The sequence below is a fragment of the Marmota flaviventris genome, chromosome 5 (assembly GCF_047511675.1).
Source record: "Marmota flaviventris isolate mMarFla1 chromosome 5, mMarFla1.hap1, whole genome shotgun sequence".
Lineage (NCBI taxonomy): Eukaryota > Metazoa > Chordata > Mammalia > Rodentia > Sciuridae > Marmota > Marmota flaviventris.
In genome coordinates this window covers 144,965,429-144,986,537 of record NC_092502.1, presented here as the reverse complement: position 1 = coordinate 144,986,537, position 21,109 = coordinate 144,965,429, and the positions used below count along the sequence as shown (strand labels likewise).

The following is a 21,109-nucleotide window of genomic DNA, read 5'->3' as shown; positions in this document are numbered from 1 at the left end:
TATTTCCCCAAGTACTCTTTATAATACTTCACATACATGCTTCTCACTACATCTTCATGGAAAACTGTTTATCAAGAGAAATCAGCCTTTGGGCTTGACTCCCTATTCCAATGTTGGAAAAGGCTGAGAGGGAAATGAGGAGCCCAGATCTGATGGCTGTAAAATATGAGCATGTGCAGTGAGGCATGAACGCAGATGCACACGTCCCGCCCACACAGGAAGCTAGCTCATACATTCTGTCCATTTTAAAGTAGTTACAGGATTAATGACAACAAAACTAAGTGGAACTCAGCAAGAATTTTATCCCTCTAAAAGGTTTGCAGTTTTTCAAATCCTTATTTGTTTTATTCCATGCACTAGACCCTGGGGGGAAAAAAAGGAGAGAAGAAACTGGGTAAGGACTACAACTGCGATAGAAGCCACTGAGCTAGCCTCAAGGAAAGGTCACAATCATCATCTATTCTAGAAGCACTCTAGGCTGGGTATTAGAAACGCTGGGATCAAGTCTAGGCATGGGGATACTATGTGAGTACTTCATTTAACCAGAAAGCTGTTTGTCCATCTAGAAAAATGAAAAACCTTCCTCTCTCCAACCTTTTATCCCAAATGGAGTTCTCCATTCATGTAGCAGAGAGAAAAGGATGTCCTCACCATCTTCTGTGATATGACCTGCTTACTTATTTTGACTTAATTTAACTAAAAAAAACTCAAAGTCAGTTTGTGGTTGATCATAGAAAGGGTAGATTTCAGAAGATGCAAGATAAGCTCCTTCCATAGGCCTACGATAGTAATCTACCCACACCAAAAGCAGTAGCATCTGGCCTTATTCCAGTTCAGATAAGTCTTCCTCCCAAACACTTTCCTCTCTAGTTTAAGTTGTACCGACCTCAAGTCTAAATCAGAGCAAAAGCCTTTTTGAATTTGGGTTCTCCAGGGCCCAAGGAGTGTTCCATGCCAAACCAAGTTTCAATGACCTACCAATTGTCAACCCCGTGGTTCTCTCCGGCCTTTACCCTATCTGACCTCTCTCTACTACCTACAGCTGCTGAAACCAACTGTACTTCCTTTTGAAATCCTCTCTTCCCTCGGCTTCCATGATTCTTGTATTTCCTTTGTTCCTCTTTTGTTATCCATTCCTTCTTGTCCTCAGGTCTTATGCCCTTTGCCCTCTTCCCCTCTCATTCTGTACACATTTTCTGATCAAAATCATTCACTCCTATGGTCTCAACTTGCTACCCAATTCTTCCCAAACTAACATTTTCTCTGAGCTCCACATCCACTTTTCAGCAGTCTACTGAATACAAGCCTGTCTGAAACCATACCCAGCAGCTTCTTTCCCCTTCCTCTATCAACCTGCTCTTCATTTTTAATTTTTTATATTTATTTATTTAGATGCTGGGAATTAAACCCAGGGCCTTGTGCACGTTAAGCATGTATCCTACCACGGAGCTATATACTGTCCGTTTCTAGTCTAGTCTTTAATTGAAATAGTCATACTATTTCAATTCTTCCATGTCCTTCCCACTCCATAATGAATTGATCATTAAATGTCACCAATTCTACATTTTAAGTTATCTCATTTGCATTCTAACTGCCGTGGTCAATGCCCTCATTTTCATCCATACAGGATAATAGACTGACTGATCTTCACCTCCACTTTCTCCACCAGTCTAACCTAGACTTTCTCACTTAACAACACAAACTTGATTATATTACATCATCAATGCTCTCATAAAACCTCCTCAAACACCTTGATATCTGGGCCCAAATTACCTTTTCAGTTTCACTTCCAGTCAAAACCTGTCTGTCCTAAGATATCTTCTGTTCTAAACTGAATCCTTGAGTCTACACAGAACCTACAGTCTGTGTAAGGACTTTCCCTCTCTGTTCCCACTCCTCAGATCCACACATACAGGGCCAACTTTGGATATTATACCATTCTCCTCAAAAATCTACTTGGACCTACACTCATCCTTCAGAGACAGAACAAATACTACCTTCTCTCTGAAACCTTCCCTGACCTTCCTCAGGGGCAGCACCACTGATTAACATCCCCTGGAACTTTGTTTCCACCACTATTGTGAGGTCCTATTATAAGACCCTGTAAGCTCTCAAGGCAGAGGGACTACTCGTATTCATTTATGTATCCCCAGCACTGAGCACAGTCCTACCAGGCTTGTAAAAGGAGTTCTAAAAGTGTTAAAGTGGTACTCTTGCCATTAAGACAGTGCTTTTTAAAATATATATATATATATATATATATATATATATATATTTAGTGGTAGATGGATATCTTTATTTTATTTATTTATCTTCTTATGTGGTGCTGAGGGTTGAATGCAGGGCCTCACTTGTGCTAGGCAAGTGCTCTATCACTGAGCCATAATCCCAACCCAAGGCAGCACATTTTTGAGGAAATCAGTTTGAATGGAATACAGAGATCCAATAGGGGAATATTTCTTTTTGTTGAGGGCCTTTCTTGTATCCCTCGAATCTCACAGATAGGTGGCTACCTGCTCTTCCAGTAAGTGAGGAATCCCTCCTTCTCTTGGCACAAAATAGATGTTCTAACATGGCCTGTAACTCTCAGCACCACCATTCCCAAGCACGTGAGAACTTATCACATTAATCTAAAGTTAAATTAAAAACAAATGAATGTAAAAGGGCCTAAGGATCCCTAAGAAGGAAAATGTGTTGAGATTAATACCTGAGAAGTGAATTCAATTTTAACTTTATCCAACATTCTGAATTTTGACATCTAAGATCATTACAGCCCACGTATATTGGTTCTCCTTCCTTTTAAATCCTCAAATTTCTTAAGTCCTTAAATTACTTGGGCTATACCCCACTTCAGACTGATGACACTAGAAAAAGCCACAGGCAAGCAATTTATATCTATCAAGCAATAACATGCTGATACATATTATGTACAAGGACATATTCTAGATTGAGAACTGGTCCCTGCTCTCAAGAGGCTTCTATTTCAGAGGCAGAGGCATTTAAACAAAGGGCATATGAATAAAGTATAGTGAATTCCATAGTAAAAGTAAAAACAGTCCATGTAGGGAGACATGGTTGGTCAAGGGCCAAGGATCAAGTGGCCATGACCCTTGTTCTAAAAATGGGTTCTTGCCTCAGTCTGTCAACAAATATATAAGGAGTCTCAACTCTAAAGTACTTTTCTTCATGGAGCTTTCACTTGGGTTCCAGTTTTAGTAAATAAATTCCATCTTCTACTCCCAAACCACAGTATCTTCCAGAAACATAACTTCTATAGGATGAGGCCCTGACTTTCTCTAAGCCAGATCTTCTAAAACTTGAATTCAGTTTTTAGAATTCAAATTCGATTACTGGGTCTGCTTCCCTGGTGCTGGGAGTACACATATCTTCCTATATTTTCCCTATTGATCTGTGGCTGGAAACCCTGCTTCAGTGTCTTGTTTATAAACCAGGGATAATAACAGTAGCTCCATCCAAGATATATTTTAAAAACTTAATAAAACTACCTTTGAACATGTCAAATACTCAATAACTATCATTTTCTTTGTTATATTTATTACTAAGACTTGCTGTCTGCCTTATCCATGGACTCTCAATTCTCTTGATGAGAGACCCTGTCTCAAAATAAAAATAAAAAGGGCTGGGGGTGCAACTAAGTGGTGGAGTGCCCCTGCGATAAATCCCTAATACTACACACACACACACACACACACACACACACACACACACACAATCTCCTAAGTGTCTCTGAGAATTAGAAACAACCAAAAAACCATTATATTGCCAAAATAAGAGGAAGGTACCCTCTCAGTCATCTCCACCCCCAAGGAGTTGTGTATAGGTTCATTTTGGCTTCATAAGCTGTCCCACCCAGATCCAGCTGGAGAACCAAGTACCTCTTAGTACCAGGTAGCCATAAGCCAGGTTGGTCAAAGCCTGTGCACATTTCCAGTGTTCTTCTCCAAAAGCAATTCGAGAAAGGATGACACACCGAATCAGCTCCTTGTTTGCTTGGATAGTCTGTAAAGAGCAAAAAAGTCATTGTGCTTTTGGGAAAGGAGGAAAATCTCTGTCACGTCACTAGAAGATAGGACTAAATTTGCATTCTATCATTTGCTTCTTCTCACATCCAACCCATTAAGTCCAGGCAGCTCCACCTTACTGCTATATCCTAAAACCAAGCTCTTCTCATTTCTGCCTTGCATACCTAGTCTCAGCCACACTCATTTTTCACCTGGCTGGCTAATAAGAGCCCCTTCTAACTGCTGTCCCTCTTGTCTTCCACAGTCCATTTTATACATAATAGTCACAGTGACTTCTTTTAACTTCTTATCATGAAAAACTTCAATGGCAATATGGAGAATGAATCACCCAGAATCATCCGTTATTTACTCATGGTCAATCCTATTTCATATCTATATTCTATATATATTGCCTTCTATTGTGTTTAAGCAAATTAAAGGCATTTTTACATTTCATCAAAAATATCTCATAAGCAAGTGTGGGCTCTAATCTGTGCACGTCTATAATCTCGATGACTTGACAGCTGAGATGGGAGGATTGCAAGTTTCAGCAAATTACCAAGATCCTGCCTCAAAATAAAAATAAAACGGGCTGGGGTGCAACTAAGTGGGAATTCTCCTGCATTAAATCCCTAATACTACACACACACACACACACACACACACACACACACACACACAATCTCCTAAGTGTCTCAGAATTAGAAACAACCAAAAAACCATTACATTGTCAAAATACTAGCAATAATTCTTTAATATCACTTGAAATAGGTAAAAAGACAGGGAGTGGTGGAGTAAAAGGCTACTTTAGAAATCTAATATTTTTAGCAAAATTTTGTAGATGGACACAATACCTTTATTTTTATTTATTTATTTTATGTGGTGCTGAGGATCGAACCCAGGGCCTTGCGTGTGCAAGGCAAGCACTCTACCACTGAGGTACAACCCCAGCCCATTTTTAGCAATTTTTTTTTTAGAGAGAGAAGTGGGGGAGAGAGAGAGAGAATTTTTTAATATTTATTTTTTAGTTTTTGGTGGACACAACATCTTTATTTTATTTTTATGTGGTGCTGACAATCGAACCAACCCAGTGCCCCGCGCATGCCAGGCGAGCGCACTACTGCTTGAGCCATATCCCCAGCCCTTTAGCAAATTTTTAATGATCACACATGCTGAAGTCAGTCTCTTAAATTTTTTTTTAGTTTGTTCCTTTTAGCTATACATGACCGTAGAATGTATTTTGACATATCATACATATCTGGAGTATAACTTTGCATTTTTATGGTTGTACATGATGTGGAGTTACATTGGTCATGTATTCATATATGAATACAGGATAGTTATGTCCAACATTATACTGTCTTTTTCATTCACATCCCCTTTCCCTTCCCTACATTCCCTTTTGTCTAATCCAGTGAATTGTTATTCTTCCTTCCCCCACTGCTTATTGTGTGTCAGCATCCACATATCAGAGAGAACATCCAACCTTTGGTTTTTGGGGGATTGGTTTATTTCACTTAGCATGATATTCTCCAGTTCCATCCATTTACTGGCAAATGCCATATTATTATTCTTTATGGCTGAGTAACATTCCATTGTGTATATGTACATTTTCTTTATCCATTTATCTGTTGAAGGGCACCTAGGTTTGTTCCATAGCCTAACTATTGTGAATTGAGCAGCTATAAACATTGAAATGGCTGCATCATTGTAATATGCTAATTTTCACTTCTTTTGGATTTAGGCCAAGGAGTGGGATAACTGGGTCAAATGATGGTTCCATTCCAAATTTTCTGAAAAATCTCCATACTGCTTTCCAGAGAGGTTGCTCCAATTTGCAGCCCCACCACCAATGTATGAGTGTATCTTTTCCCCCACATCCTCCCCAATATTTATTATTACTCGTATTCTTGATAATTGCCTTTCTAATTGGAATGGGATTAAATTTTAGTGTAGTTTTAATTTGCATTTCTCTAATTGCTGGTGATTTTGAACATATTTTCATATATTTGTTGACCGATCATATTTCTTCTTCTGTGAAGTGCCTGTTCAGTTCCTTTGCCCATTTATTGACTGGGTTATTTGTTTGTTTGTTTTTTTGGTGTTAAGTTTTTTGAGTTCTCTATATATCCTAGAGATTAATGCTCTATTTGAGGTGCAAATTGGAAAGCTTTTCTCCCATTTTATAGGCTCTCTGTTCACATTCTTGATTTTTTCCTTTGCTGTAAAGAAGCTTTTTAGTTTGATATCATGCCATTTATTGATTCTTGATTATATCTGTTGTGCTTTAGGAGTCTTGTTGAGGATTCAATTCCTAAGCTGACATGATAGAGAGTTGAGTCTACTTTTACTTTTAGTAGGCACAGGGTCTCTGGTTTAATGTCTATGTCCTTGATCCATTTTTATTGAGTTTTGTGCAGGACGAGAGATACATATGGATTACTAGTTTTTCCAGCACCATTTGTTGAAGAGGCTATCTTTTCTCCCATGTATGTTTACAATGCCCTTGTCTAGGATGTATGTTTGTCTCTGTGTCTTCTATTCTGTTCCACTGGTCTTCGTGTCTGGTTCTGTGCCAATACCAGGCCGTGTGACTCTCCTGTACAAAACCCTCCATAGCTTCTCACTCTTTTATTTTAATGGAACCCAAAGTTCCTACTATGGCCTCCAAGACTCTATTTAATATGACCCAACCCTAATCACCTCATTCATTTTCTACCTCTTTCTTCTTCTCCTCTTATTCGCCTATGATAACTACTCTGACATGAATGTGTCAACCTAATTTCAATGTAGAATTTTTGCATCTACTATAATCCCTTCTTGGAGCACTCTTTTATATAGTTCAGTCTCCTGTTTTTTCATTTTGTTCATCTAATGAGGTCTTTCTTGGCCACCTTTCTAAATTACCTTTCTCTGCATCACTCATTGTTCCATTACTGATTTTTTTTTCTTCATAGCACTCACTCCTAGTTCATATTATATTAGCTGTGATCTTTATTTGTCTATTATCTGTCTTCCTTGAACAAATAAGCTTATTCCTCATGTTCAACTCCTTTATGCCCAAGGCACAGAGGAGATTCACATTCAATATTTGCTGAATGAATCACTGTAAGGATGGGGTGGAGGAAAGAGCCCCTCTGCCACTGTGGAGCTGATGGGCAGAGCTCCAGAAACCACAGAACTATACCTTCAAGTCATGTGTTTCAGTGACTTTACAAACATGATCATCTATTGGCTGCACAATTCAACAGACTCAGGCATTTATTTCTTGGTGAAATGAAAATAGCACTATGAGGAATAAAAAGTTTTAGCCTTGGTTCTAATATTTACTAATTATGTTGTTTTGAGATAGATCATCCTGATCATAGTTTTCTTTTCTGAGATTTGGAAACCAATACTATCTACCTTAGAGAGTTACTATAAGAAAAAAGTCAGCATCTATGTGAGCTAAATTTGTTAAGCACTATCTAAATGAAAATATTAAGTTACATTTTGAGGAAAAGGCATAATGCCATGAAAAAATCACAGAAATGGGAGCCCAAAGCTTTGAGTTATACCTGACTCTGGACAGTCTGTATTCATCCCCAAACTCCTGTGCTCAAGGAAAAATGATCCCACCAATATGGGCTTAGAGTTCACCCCAGTGTTGCTGCTGCTGGTGGTGGTACTCCCTTGCCCTTCTGGTTGGTCTGTGAGTTCTGAGTTGGGTTACATTTAACTCCTAAGATCTAAATCTTTGTTACTTTCTTACTCAAACTGGCTAAGGAGTTGTCAAGCCTCCAAAGCTCACACTTGGAAATCATGACAGACAAAATGGTCTCCTAGTTTGGATGTGTGACATACTAATAGGTCCAGCCATGATAGTCTTTTGCAAGGTTTCTAGATAATTTATAGAAGTAAGCTTATAGGTGTCCATCTTGAAGAGGTATCAGTTCCTATGATATGCCTCTGAGGTACCTCTCAGCCCTTATCTGCAAGAGAACACATTAACTCTGAAACCATTATTTCCTCTTGACCTGGAACAGACAAGAAGTCAGTATATGAACTCTGTTGATAAATCAGGCCTAGAAGCAAGCTGATGTCTGTGTTCTCATAATAAAAGTCAATATGTTACTGTCTCAAGATCCTGGGTTTTGAACACTCTTGCTTACACACTGGCTCAAAGATCTTAGATCCCAAGGTGTTGACTCACTCTTAGAAACGCATACCTAAACTCTTTGATCTCTGACGCTACTCCCTCCTGCTTCTGGTCTTTTGGGTGTTTTATGATTCCACTGTAACCACAAGCACCCTACCCATATCCTTTACAGGCCTCAACCTAGACTTCTGCTTGGCTACCCTTGTTCTTAGCCTCCTGCCTTTATATCTTGGCCCTCTAGTAATTTCCCAAGTGGTATCATCCTGAAACCTTCCAGGAGAAATCTTAAAAATTAATTAATCAAACTTAATCCTATGGCAACTGGAAAAGGCAAATTAATTCTTAGTTTAAAGCTAGGAGCACAAATGCTCCAGGGAGGAATAGATGGTGAACCCTGTGGGGAATTGGAAGGTGGGTTGGCTACTCAACTGTTCCCTGATTTTCTTCCCATTTACAAAGAAATGTAGCATTTCATTTTATTTTGTGTGCTTCATTCTGCCTGCAGTGAATGCAGAGATTCTCTAACCATGGGCATATTATTTTAATTCACTTTTTTTATAACTTTATTCTATTTATTTATATGTGTTACTGAGGATTGAACCCAGGGCCTTACACATAAACGGCGAGTACTCTACCGCTGAGCAACAACCCAAGCCCAATGGGCATATTTTTATGTGGAAACAGAAACTTAATTTTTATCTTACCAGTTTTTCCTTAATCAGCTGAGTTATTTTCTTCTGGGACTGAACTAGTTTTTCTTTGGGAAGAGACATATAGTCTGTGCTTATCTCCTCCTCCTGGACTGCAGGATCTTCTTCACTCTCTTCAGACCCATAAGTGGGGTACAACTCATCTGTCTGCTGTTGTGCTGGGATGGGGGTTTGCTGTGACCTGTGGGTATGAGAGGGACATGAAGTCAGACTTCACAAACAAGAAAAAATTGAAGGCTATAGTACTCCCAACTGGAGGATAGTGACATGTTTTCTATATTAAACTTGAAGGAATAAAGACAGGTCACTCTCAAAGCCCAGCATCCAGCATAACAATGTGCTGATTAAATTACTCACTTTTGGCAAATTAGTCACCTGCATTAGAGTAACAGCTCTGCCATTTATTTACATGTCCCTGAACAAGCTAGCACTTAATCTTCTTCTTTGTAACATGAAGTTAACATGAATACCCACCTGATAAAGTTAATTAAATGAGGTAATATTCATATTGATTTATCATGATGATTGGCATTTAGTAAGTGCTCCTTTAACATAAACTAATACTAATATAATTAGCTCCATGATTTATTTCCTTTGTCTACAAAATGAGCAGATTGAATTGGAAAATCTCAAACATCCTGAAATTTGGATCCAAACCACAACAGAAAATAAATATAGTGAAACGAGGGATAGGGAATTAACATTTTGAGGCTACATTTCATACATCCATGTCCATCTTTTATCTATGTTAAAAGCTTCAATGCAGAGTGGCTAACTAAGTAAAGAGGATGAGTCCTACTAGGGCGAAAAGGAGGAACCCTACACTGGGACATGTGCATAGTCAAGAGAGAATTGGCCTCCTCAGTTGTGTTAGAACTAAACATGGTGAGAAAGAGCTAACTGAAAATTTCCCTCTCTCTCTTTCTTACACACTTGAAAACACACACACACACACACACACACACACACATTCACATACAATGTAGATATCTGACTTCAATGTGAAGGTATCACTTTAATTGTGAAGAGGTAACTGGATTTGTAAAGAAAGTCACAAGAAATAATCCTATACAATGAAAGAGAAACAGAATTCTAAGATCTTAAGAGTAACAACAAGTTTCTCACAGAAATAACCTTTGTATTCACAGTAGCTTTTAAAAAAAGCCAACCACTGCCAAGTTTTAAAATTGAACTTTATCTTTCTTTTCCACGGATAAAGTAACATATGCTTATTTTTTTAAAGGAAAGTATGAAAGGAAAATAAATGTCAAGTGAATCTTTTACATCAAGTTTGAGAAATGATACACTAACATCCAGAATCCTATTCCAAATGACCTATCCATGCAGGTGTGCCAAGGTGTGTGGGCAGGGAGTAACATTTCTTCAGGCCAGGCCCAGGCAGGATTCCTTTCTTCCCATAGATAAGTGTGCTTTCAGTGGACATATCAATTCAATGGAAAAGCCAGGGAAAATTGGCAATGTGATGTAATCAGAGGTGTTTTCCTCCTTAAAAAAGGGCTTGGGATAAGGCTCAGTGGTTAAGCACCCCTGAGTTCAATTCCCCGGTACCAAAAAAATTAAAAACAAAACAAACAAACAAACAAACAAAAACTCTCCTCCTTTCTGATTGATGAATTTCATATCATCCTTCAAGACATAACCCAGATGTGACCTCTGCCATAAGTCTTTCCCTGGAGTAGTGATAAAGAGGCACTCCAAAAGGCTTGCAAAAATTTCTCTAAGCCCCTATAATATAACAATTATAATACAATTCATACTATAGTTTGGTTTTTTGTTTGTTTCTTTATGTTGTTGTTGAGTCTTCTTTGCCTTCTAGCAGGTAAACTCCACCAGAGGATGGGCTGAGTCTCATTTGTTTCAAAACAGTGCTAAGTGGCTCACAGTAAATTCAAATAATAACTTGTTACATATTGTGATTGGATACAGAATGTCCCCAAAAGATCATGTGTTGGCACCATGGACCTAATATGGCAAGGTTCAGAGGTGGGGCTTTCAGGCGATGATTAGGGATCTGATTTCATCGGTGGAATAATCCACTTAGTGGATTCATCCATTGATAGCTGAAGGGATTACTGGGATCTGGGACATAGATGGAAGAAGTACTCACTAGAGGTGTGCCCTGGAAGGGTTTATCTCAGCTGCCAGGAGCTCAACAGCTTTGCTCTACTGCATCCTTCCACCATGATGTTTCTGTGATTGTGCCAGTCGGCCACGTGCTGAGAGCTCTAAACTGTGAACCAAAATAAATCTTTCCTCCCCTAAGTTGTTCTTGACAGTTATTTTGGTCATAGCAATGAAATGCTGATTAATATACAGAATGAGTAAACAAATGAAAAAAGAACTTTATAATGTTTTTATAATGTTTGAAAAATGCTGAGAAGAGAGGAAATCTGTATCAAGATTAAAACTTAAGAAAATTAACCAAAAACATTACTCCCTCTATAGAAAATTTTGCTTGAGCTGCATTTTTTCATAGGACTGGAGCAGAAGATAAATCTATTAGAGTAACCAAATCTATATGGGCAGTTTGCCAGGAGGAGTATAACCAGAAGAATTGGAAGTTTTACTCCATGTATATATAATATGTCAAAACACGGTCTACTGTCAAGTATAACTAAAAAGAACAAATAAAAAAAAGAAAGAAAAAAAAAAAGGCAGGTTTAATGAAGGATTTGCCTTGCTAGGTTTATAAATTATTCCATATATGTTGCTATGGCAAATATGAATTCTGACAAGTAATATTGTATTCATTATGAATTATCTGATTATTTCTAAGATATTCTATTGTAAATACTACATTTTAAAAATTGCAATTGTTGTAGTTCTATAACATTTAAGTTCAAGGTATTTTATGAGATTGTATACAATATGCTATCCAGTAAGGTAACCAGTAGTTAATGTGGCTATTTGGAACATGAAATGTAACTAGTCAGAACTGAGATGTGCTATTAAGTGTAAAGTACACACTAAATTTGAATTATCATGAATAAATGTAAAATATTCCACTAATAATTTTATATAATATTTTTAGTGAGATATGTAAAATATATTATTTTTAAGTTTAAATTTACCTGTTTCATTTTACTTTTTACTATGGCTACCAGAAAAAATTAAATTATGCATTGGGCTCTTATTTATAACTCCCATTATATTTCTATTCAATAGCACTGATACAGAACAATGGTTTGTATGAAAGATGATTTTATACCCAGAGAACATTTGGCCATAACTGAAGACACTTTCAGTTGTCCCAACTGGGACAATGATGCTACTGACATCTTGTTATGGCTGTTATGGCTTGGATATAAGCCCCCCCCACCCCCAGCTCCTATGTTAATGTAGGAATATCAGAAGTAAAATAATTAAGATTATGAAAGCTGTAAACAATCCATCCTAGTTTGAATGGGCTAACTGGATGGTAACGGTAGGCAAGTGGGATATAGCTGGAACATACCCTGAAAAGGTTCATCTTCTGTGTGGCCCCTCCCCCTTTCTCCCTTTGCTTCTCTCATTACTGTGTCCTGGGCTTCTCTCCTCTACCATGCTTTTCCACCATGATGTTCTGCCTTATCTTGGGCCTAGAGCAATGGAGTTGGTCAATCATGGACTGAACCTCTGAAACAGTGAGCCCAAATAAACTTTCCCTACTGTAGGTATGTGTGTATGTATGTATGTGTGTGTGTATATATATATATATATGTGTGTGTGTGTTAGACGGACATACATTTATTTTATTTATGTATTTTGTGCTGAGGACTGAACCCAGTGCCTCACATGCACTAGGCAAGCACTCTACTGCCCCACTAAATTGTTCTTGTCAGATATTTTGGTTACAGCAATGAAAAGCTGACTAACACACATCAATTTGGGTACATAATAGAGATGCTGCTAAATATCCCTCAAGGCATAGGCTATCCCTCCAAATCAAAGTTATCTGACTCAAAATGGCACCAAGGTTGGAATAATCTGGAATAAAGAAATGGATAAAGAACAGAGTTTGGAATGAGACTGCATAGTTTGAAAACCATTAACCCTCAACTAGCTGTGTGACCTGGGCAAACTGCCTAACCTCTCTTTGATTTATATTCTTCAAAGGTGGTATCTCATTCACAGAGTTGTTAGGAAATAGGCATACAATATATGCTCAAAAATGAATTATGGTTTTAAAATTTTAATTTGTTATCTCTTCATTTCATGAAGCAATTTTCTCACAATTTTATTATATTTTTCTCCATGACTTTACCAGTCTTATTATAAATAACCTATCTTTGTTTTTACTGGGTGCAGTGGCACACGCCTATGATCCCAGCGGCTTGGGAGGCTGAAGCAGGAGGATCGAGAGTTCAAAGCCAGTCTCAGCAATGGCAAGGTGCTTAGCAACTCAGTGAGACCCTGTCTCTAAATAAAATACAAAATAGGGCTTGGGATATGGCTCAGTGGTCGAGCATCCCTGAGTTCAATCCCTGGAACCAAAAATAAATAAATAAATGAATAAATAACCTATTTTTGTTTTTAAAAACTTAAAATTTTTGTAAATTAGGGAAATAAATAATTATCTTCTATATTGCAAAGAAGATCCAAATGGACACTACACCATAATTACTATTAAAACACATCACAGCAGAACTTTCTCTTCTGTCTAATGTGCATGCATAGTTTCACCCAGGCTTGCCTTAAGGGGGACAGGGGTCCCTGTGTTTCTGGCCAGTGAGGGAGCATGATGTCGGGGTTCTGTGGTACTTACCGATGGAAGCAGGAGTCCCAGTCAATGTCATTGTTAACAGTTGGGATATAGATGGGGCTGGCTTGCATCTTCTTCCTACCAAGAGTCACACATGAGATCAGCTTTGGGAGAAAAGGCTTAGGAATTTGTTCTATTTTCTCCCTGTTGGCTACTACTAACATTAAGTTTAAAGTGCCAAATATAAATCCACAAATAGACTATATACAAACTCATGTATGGAGATGACTCCAGAAAGCAGAACATAAAGACATTTGCAAAAAAAAAAAAAAAAATCTGACTTAAATTTCTTTTTCCTAATTTCTACTCTAGAGTACTCTCTAAAATGATTTTTTTTATCGTTATTGTTCCTGTTGTTATTGTTGTTTTTACTCTTAAAAGCCACACCTTTACATCTCCTCGGTCATCCAAACTATGGTCACCTACTTAGCTATTCTTTGGCAGGCTTGATGGAAAGAGTAACCAAACAAAGCAACTAGTTCTCAGCACTAAATGAAGTACAACCAATGGATTGGTTAATTCTCCTCCTTTGGGGGGGGGGGTGTCATTTCACTATTTAATAGGAGATTCTAGTTAAGGAACTAAAACCCATATGTCTACTTTGGTGGCTGCTGTTAGGTGATGAGGAAAATGTGTTGAAACACATGGTGGAAAATGTGATTTATAAATATTTGTGAAATTCACTTCTCAAGGCTGTCATGTAAGTGGAATCCAAATCCAATGCACAATTATGGAACATTAATATCTACCAAGTCCCTCCTCATTTCATCCTAGAATGTCACTCGTTCCCATCGGATCCACAAGTAGCTGTCTCTGACCCAGGTTCCAGTATACCCAATATCCAAATTTCAGATGGAATATTCACTAATTTCTCCCTCTAATCCGTATTTTCAAAACTCCTACATTCTGTTCCCATAAGATCTAGGGCACCACATTTAGGCCCCGCTCTTAAGGACAGGGCGCTTTCTCCTTTTCCGCATCGTTCCTCGGTAACTTGGTGAGCCCAGTGGTCACAGAGCCGGGTCTGGAGCTCCCTCCTAGCACCGCGGAGGCTCCAGCGGACAGGACTGGTCCGAGGCGGCGTTCTGCGGCGTACCTGGCCCCGGGCTGAGAAGCCACACCCCGGCTCTAGCCCTCCAGGCTCCCTCGCCCGCGCTGTTCGGCTACAGAGGGCGGCGTCAGCGTCGAGGCTTCGGCCAACCGGGTCCTGGGAGCCACAACTGTGCCCGGCGTTAACTAGAGGGTCAACAAGGTCGCCTTCGGCCTGGGCCGCCTGGATTCCTGCCCTGGAAAGACAATGGGGGTTGCCATGGGAACGGAACGTCTCTCTCTCTCTCTCTCTCTCTCTCTCTCTCTCTCTCTCTCTCTCTCTCTCTCCCCCCCCCCTCCACCCCGCCGCCGTGAGCGCGGCGCCGTACCTACGGCAACGCGGGGCACTTCCTGTTCCGGGGAATCCAGAGGCGGAGATCCCGCTGGCATCGGGCACCGCGAGTTGCGCGCCTTCTGTCAACGCGACTTCAAGCTAGTCCTTGAACTTGCCGCCTCGGCTGCTCCAATCGTGGTTTCCCCCCACAGATGAGGAGCGGGGAAAGGAACACCGGTCTCCTAGACGCTAGTTGTTTAAAGCTGCGGTGTCTGTGCGGGTCGTTCAGCGACACACCTCGGTCAGCCGGCTCTGCGCTCTGCTCAGCGCACCCTGTACCCCGGCAGTCCCCCGGTGTTCTGGGTCCCCACACCCCTGAGGACAGACTCAATCAGATATAACTGTTGATGGCGCTGGCAGCCGGGCTCCTTTAGGAAACCCAGTGTCGGAAGTAAGTAACCTAAGAAATGAGCGGCTGGATCTACTAATTGTTAGCAGTTGGCATATTTTCAAGAGAGGAGGTGTCGCGATGGGCAAAAAGTGCGACTTATGCAGTGGAGGGGGAGAAATAAAAGAATGTCCTTGTGCTTCTGCCGTTTTCAATGCTTTATTCACTCAAATCATTCAATACAATGCCATCTACAGGTTCTTATCAAGAAAATAACAATTCTTAATCCTAGGCATTGCATCAGACATAATCAATTCACAGCAAACAATTCTAGATTAATTCTAAGCACTGCAAACACACTTAATCATGACAGGCTCATAGTAGACATTCCCTCTGCATGCTAAGCTGAAGTGTCAGATCAAAAGTCTCAGGCCTTAGGCTCTAAGTCCAGCAGATGCACATTCACTCAGACAGTGGGGATCATACAGGAACCAAGGCAGGCTTCTCCTGGGGTTGAGCTGTTGGCTGGCTGAGGAGGCTGTCCCGGGAGAAGTCCTTTTCTCACTAGAGTCAAGAGGCTGCTGTAGAGTTTGAGAGCGGTGAGAACAGCACAGAGGATCAGGTAGATGAGAAGAATTGGGATGTCAGTCCAAGTCCTCATCAGGCTCTCAGGCTTGTGTGCATCAGTGTCAGCTGGTTGAATGTCTGTTCATTTGCTCCATCATTTATACTAAATTTGGGGGTTTCTGATCACCCTTTCAATCCCTATCAGCTGCCACCGGATTTCTCAGTGATGTCATTTGTCCTGAGGTTAAAGCATCTGGTCTGGTCCGCACCACTGATTTTCTTGCTTTTCCAGGACAACATGTCAGAGACTTCACTCTGAGTTTGTCAGGGTAGGGAGAAGTGACTTGATTGTGTAGGAGGGCCATACTGGAGGGCTCCATAGGTGTACCAGGTGAGACTGTAGGTTTCAAACTGGAGTTTTAAAATGGAGTTGCTTAGGCTAAGACCTGAGGCCATCCTGACAGGAGAGCACATTTGGCAAACACCACATCACACCTGGTCAGTGGTCTGAAACACACAGTAGTAATGCACACAGGTGCGGAGGGAATTGTGGTCAATACCCAAGTAACCAGCACCAGTTCTGGCACAATTGGGATTAAGGGTGTTATCAATGGACTGGGTCCGTGATGCTGGAATGGATATCCCCTCAATTTTTTTTCTTTTTCAAAAAAGAGAAGGCAGGCTAGGTAGAGAGAGATATTTACTGAGATCTTGAAAGATGGAATTTACATTTGTGTTTGTTTTTTATAGCTTTAGGATGGAAGTTAACTTGCCATTGATCCAAGATTGCCAAGATAGCCTGTAGGTGGGTAGTGTTGTTTAAATGAGTGCTTAAAATCTCTTAAGTAAAACCTGGCTCATCTGTTAATTCAAGGATATCCTTTAGCTCCTGAACCAAAATTTTGGAAAAGAACCCACTCTTTTGACTCTCGGGCATGGAACAATTAATCAATGAACTTGATTTCAAGATGCCAATGTTCTTGCTTTAACTCTGTGTAGCCAAGAGCAAGTCAATCCATGGATACCAATTTTCTTTCCTTATACAGTGAAAGTGTACCGCTTACTGTCTATCGCCCTTTTCAGCTTCAGGATTCTGTAAGGATTTTTGCGACTCTAGGAGCAGTATTTAATATGTGTAGAGATTCAAAAGGAAGAAACTATTTCCTGTTCTCTAATACTTGTTTCTCTAACCCCTTGTTAAGTTGGGCATCATCAAAGTGAAGTTTTATTATTCTTTCTGGGAAGTGACCATCAGAATGTTTCTAAGTGTATTAAAGGTAAGTTCTCTTTTCTAAACACTTGCTTTCACTGATTATTGTAAAGTTTATTATGGTATCAGAACAGTCACTGATATCCCATTCCTAAAACCTATGCTCCTCCATTTAATTAACTCTGACCAGAATCATGTTGCTTTTGTCTGTAAAATTATAAACTCAGAGAAACTTAAAGACTCAAGAGAGTTCCAAACCTCTGTAATACATTTTCTTCTCTTGCCATCTTAATCCTATCCTGTTAGGGTCTGTAAACAAGTCAAGATGGCGCCTGGCATTTTGCCAGAGGGAGTGGTTTGTGAAGTAACGCCAGCAAGCCATTAAGTGTGGAGATTCCTTATTGGTTGACTGCTGTATCTAGTTTATGTTAATTAAGATAAGCTGTGTGGAATGTATATATACCCCTCCTGTCCTACAATAAACGGCTCCCACTCCTGCTGTATCGATGTACACAAGTTGCTTGTCACCCCCCGGTTATTTTGCTGCAGCCGGACTGCGGCACTATCCCCCAATGTAAAACTTTGTTGTAGTATATGCACTCTGGGATTGCTCACTCACTCCAGAATGGAATTCCAGTAAGCTGGGTGGACATTGTTTGTTTTGTTTTTTACCCTAGGTTCACTCACATTCCCTTCCTTGATCCCAAGGTAGAAGAGGTAATCATTGCTGTTGCAGAAATCTCAGAGGAATCATGTGTAAAGGCTATATCTAGAATTGTTCAGCTCCAAATCTAAATGTGATTATCTCTAAACAGTTTTGACCCTAGGAGCTATGAAATTTAAGAACAAGGAAATCCAAATAAAAGTTGTCTTGGAACACATTTTTTGATCTCTCAAGGCAGGGTTACTTCTGAGCTTCCTCCTATCCTGCCCACAGCCTTACCATGACATTCAATACATAATGTTGGCACTTCTGTTTACTTACACATTTCTCACCCTCCATGCATCCTTTCATCCACCTAGACAAAAAGACCTATCTACTACTTCCTATCTGTCAGATACTGTTCTAAGCATTATGGAAGCAAAGATGAACAAACAAGCAAAGATTTTGCTCCTCTGGAATTTATATTCTACTAGATGATGAAAAAATGGGGATACTAATGAACAATATGGTGTCTTTGCAAGTTAGAAAAAGGCACATGCCTTAGGTAGTACACAGCAACACTGTGTGAATTAAAAAAAAGCTTCCTCCTCCAGCCAGACTTAGGTCCCTGCTAAGGAGTACAGTTCTTAGAACAGGGGAGACTGGATTTCAGGACATATTTTCTCCAACATTCAGTGAACCACCTTATATGCAAGCGAAAATTATATAGAGAACAATAAAACCAGGCAAGGGATCTAGAAAGTGATGTGGTCATGTGGGCATGGGAATGCTTTTATATACTGTAGTTCAGAGTTTATCACTGACAAGATAGCACTGAGCTATCTTGGACAAGAGGAGCAAAATCATACAAACATATAGAACATTGTAGGATGTTGATAGCAAGTGCAAAGGCCCTGAGATAGGAGCATGTTTAATGGAGGCAAGGAATAGTAAAAGGGCAATAAAATTGAGGATACAAGAGGGGGCTAGGGTTGTGGCTCAGTGGAAGAGAGCTTGCCTAGCATGTGTGAGGCACTGGGTTCAATCCTTAGCACCACATACAAATAAATAAAATAAAGGTCCATCAAAAACTAAAAAATATTTTTAAAAAATGAGGATACAAGAGAGTTGACAGTATACAGGGCATCAAATCATACCAGGCCTTGTAGCAATCCGGCCACCCACTCAGAATACTTAATAGTAGGTACCAGGTAACAGGCCATTTGAGTAGCTGTGAGCTCCATATAAGCAGGAGCTGTTATCACCATTGAGTCTGTAGCATTCAGCACAGTGTCTGGATATAATCATTGGTCAATGACATTTAATAAATGAAATCATCTTTAGGGACTATTAGTGGAGACTCTTGCCTCTCAGTGTTATCAGTTCCTCCATTGTTGCCCATTTGTAACAAGTCACCACAAACTTACTTGCTTAATAAAACATCAAATTATTTAATTCTGGAAGTCAGTGATCTGAAATGGGTGTCACTGGGATAAAGTCAAGATGTTGGCAAGAGTGATTCCTTCTGAGTGAAGTTTCATTTAATTATTTGTCTAGCTCCTAGAGCCTACTTATATTCCTTTATTTAGGATCCCTTCCTCCATCTTCTGAAACCAGCAGCAGAGCATCTCCAAATCTCTCCTTAACTCTTTCATCCTTTTACTTTAAAGGACCCTCTTGTTGTATTAGGTCCACATGGATAATCTTATTTTAAGGAAAACTGATATTAATTCTCCCTTGCCATCTAAGTTAATATATCCATAGATTCCAAGAATTACCAAGTTGGACTGGTATTTAATCTGACCTTAACTCTTTCATCCTTTTACTTTAAAGGACCCTCTTGTTATATTAGGTCCACATGGATAATCTTATTTTAAGGCAAACTGATATTAATTCTCCCTTGCCATCTAAGTTAATATATCCATAGATTCCAAGAATTACCAAGTTGGACTGGTATTTAATCTGACTTAAAGGCAGGGTTTTAAAAATATTTTAGTTGTAGATAGACACAATATTTTTATTTATTTATTTATTTATTTCTATGTGGTGTTGAGGATTGAACCCAGTGCCTCATCTATGCTAAGCAAATGCTTTACCACTAAGCTACAACCCCAACCCAGGTTTTGAAGACCTCTTAAGATAATACATAGGGAGCCCCTCACTGCCCATCTCCTCTGGCCCTTAAAGCTTATAACTTTTGATTATGTCCTGCTTCTTTTTCTCTCCTCCACAACCTTTTTATAACTGGTACATCTACTCAGTTCTTAGGTGTGCCTTTTCTTTTCTTCCCATTGTCGGGCCTGGTTTATAATAAGTGTGTAGAAGTATCTCTTTCCTGTCTTCTTACCACCATCTCTTAGAACTCAGTGCAGGGAAGACTTCCCAACTTCTGGAACTCACATTGATTGGTCCCTCAGCCAACTTCTGTGGCCAATTCACAGTATCCACCATACCTGAGCTCTTGTTCTTTTGATTATTTTTCCAATATACTCCACACTTCCATAATGCTTACAAGTCCTCTGCCCTGAGCTGGTGAACAGAAATTACTACTCTGGGAATGTCCTGCTTCCAACAGTCCAATCTGATGCTTTTCCGAGAACACTGTACCTTGCAATCTGCATGTAAGCTTTGTTTAGAGCATCACCCCCATTTTTGATGGATAGTATTTCTGCTGCCATCAGCACACAACAGTCCAGATTTATGTCACATTGCAAAAATGTTGTGCTTCAACATGTTCTGGGAACATTTTCCCCACACAGCATATCGTGCTTATCTTAGGATGGGTGGGTTTAATTATTAAGGCTTTGGAGTCTGTCTTGAGAGATTTTATGTGAGGAGAACAACTTAATATCTCTTGTTGAACCAATAGGAAGGAAAAGGCCATTCTTTCTCAATCTGGCATGCACAATATTCTGCATTTTGAAAATTGCTTATATGATGATGGAAGCTAATGTGAAAATAGGCAATTTGAAAGTTATCCACAGAATCCTCACATGTGTGTAAAGACATGCATAGGATCCTCATTGATTGCATCATTTTGTAGCTTTGAGATACTGGAAGCATATTAAACACCCTTCAGTAGGGAACTGGTTAAATATAGTTAGCACTAAGAAATATTACTTGGCAGTTAAAAAGGCATGAGGTGTGTGCCGACAAAACCATCTCCAAGGTGTTTAAAGAAAGTAAGATACTCACCTATAAAATGTCTCAGCTCACCCAAGAAACTTCATAACTACTGCTTCTAGGGGAGGTGAACTAAAGGTTAGGAGCAAGAGATTTATTTTTGGTTTATTTCATTTGTTCAAC

The 21,109-nt window shown here is 39.6% G+C and overlaps 1 protein-coding gene across 1 annotated transcript in view; it reads right to left on the bottom strand.

Annotated features, from left to right (window-relative positions):
- Positions 1-14,885, bottom strand: part of Ttc23l (tetratricopeptide repeat domain 23 like) — a 48,490-nt gene extending 33,605 nt beyond the window's left edge. The window contains exons 1-4 of the mRNA XM_027936195.2: positions 14,729-14,885; positions 13,636-13,710; positions 8,865-9,051; positions 3,897-4,020 (exon numbers count right to left, since the gene is read on the bottom strand). Coding sequence (XP_027791996.2) covers positions 3,897-4,020; positions 8,865-9,051; positions 13,636-13,703 — 379 coding nt within the window. The 5' untranslated portion in view covers positions 13,704-13,710; positions 14,729-14,885. The remainder of the gene's footprint in view (positions 1-3,896; positions 4,021-8,864; positions 9,052-13,635; positions 13,711-14,728) is intronic.
- Positions 14,886-21,109: the final 6,224 nt, after the last annotated feature.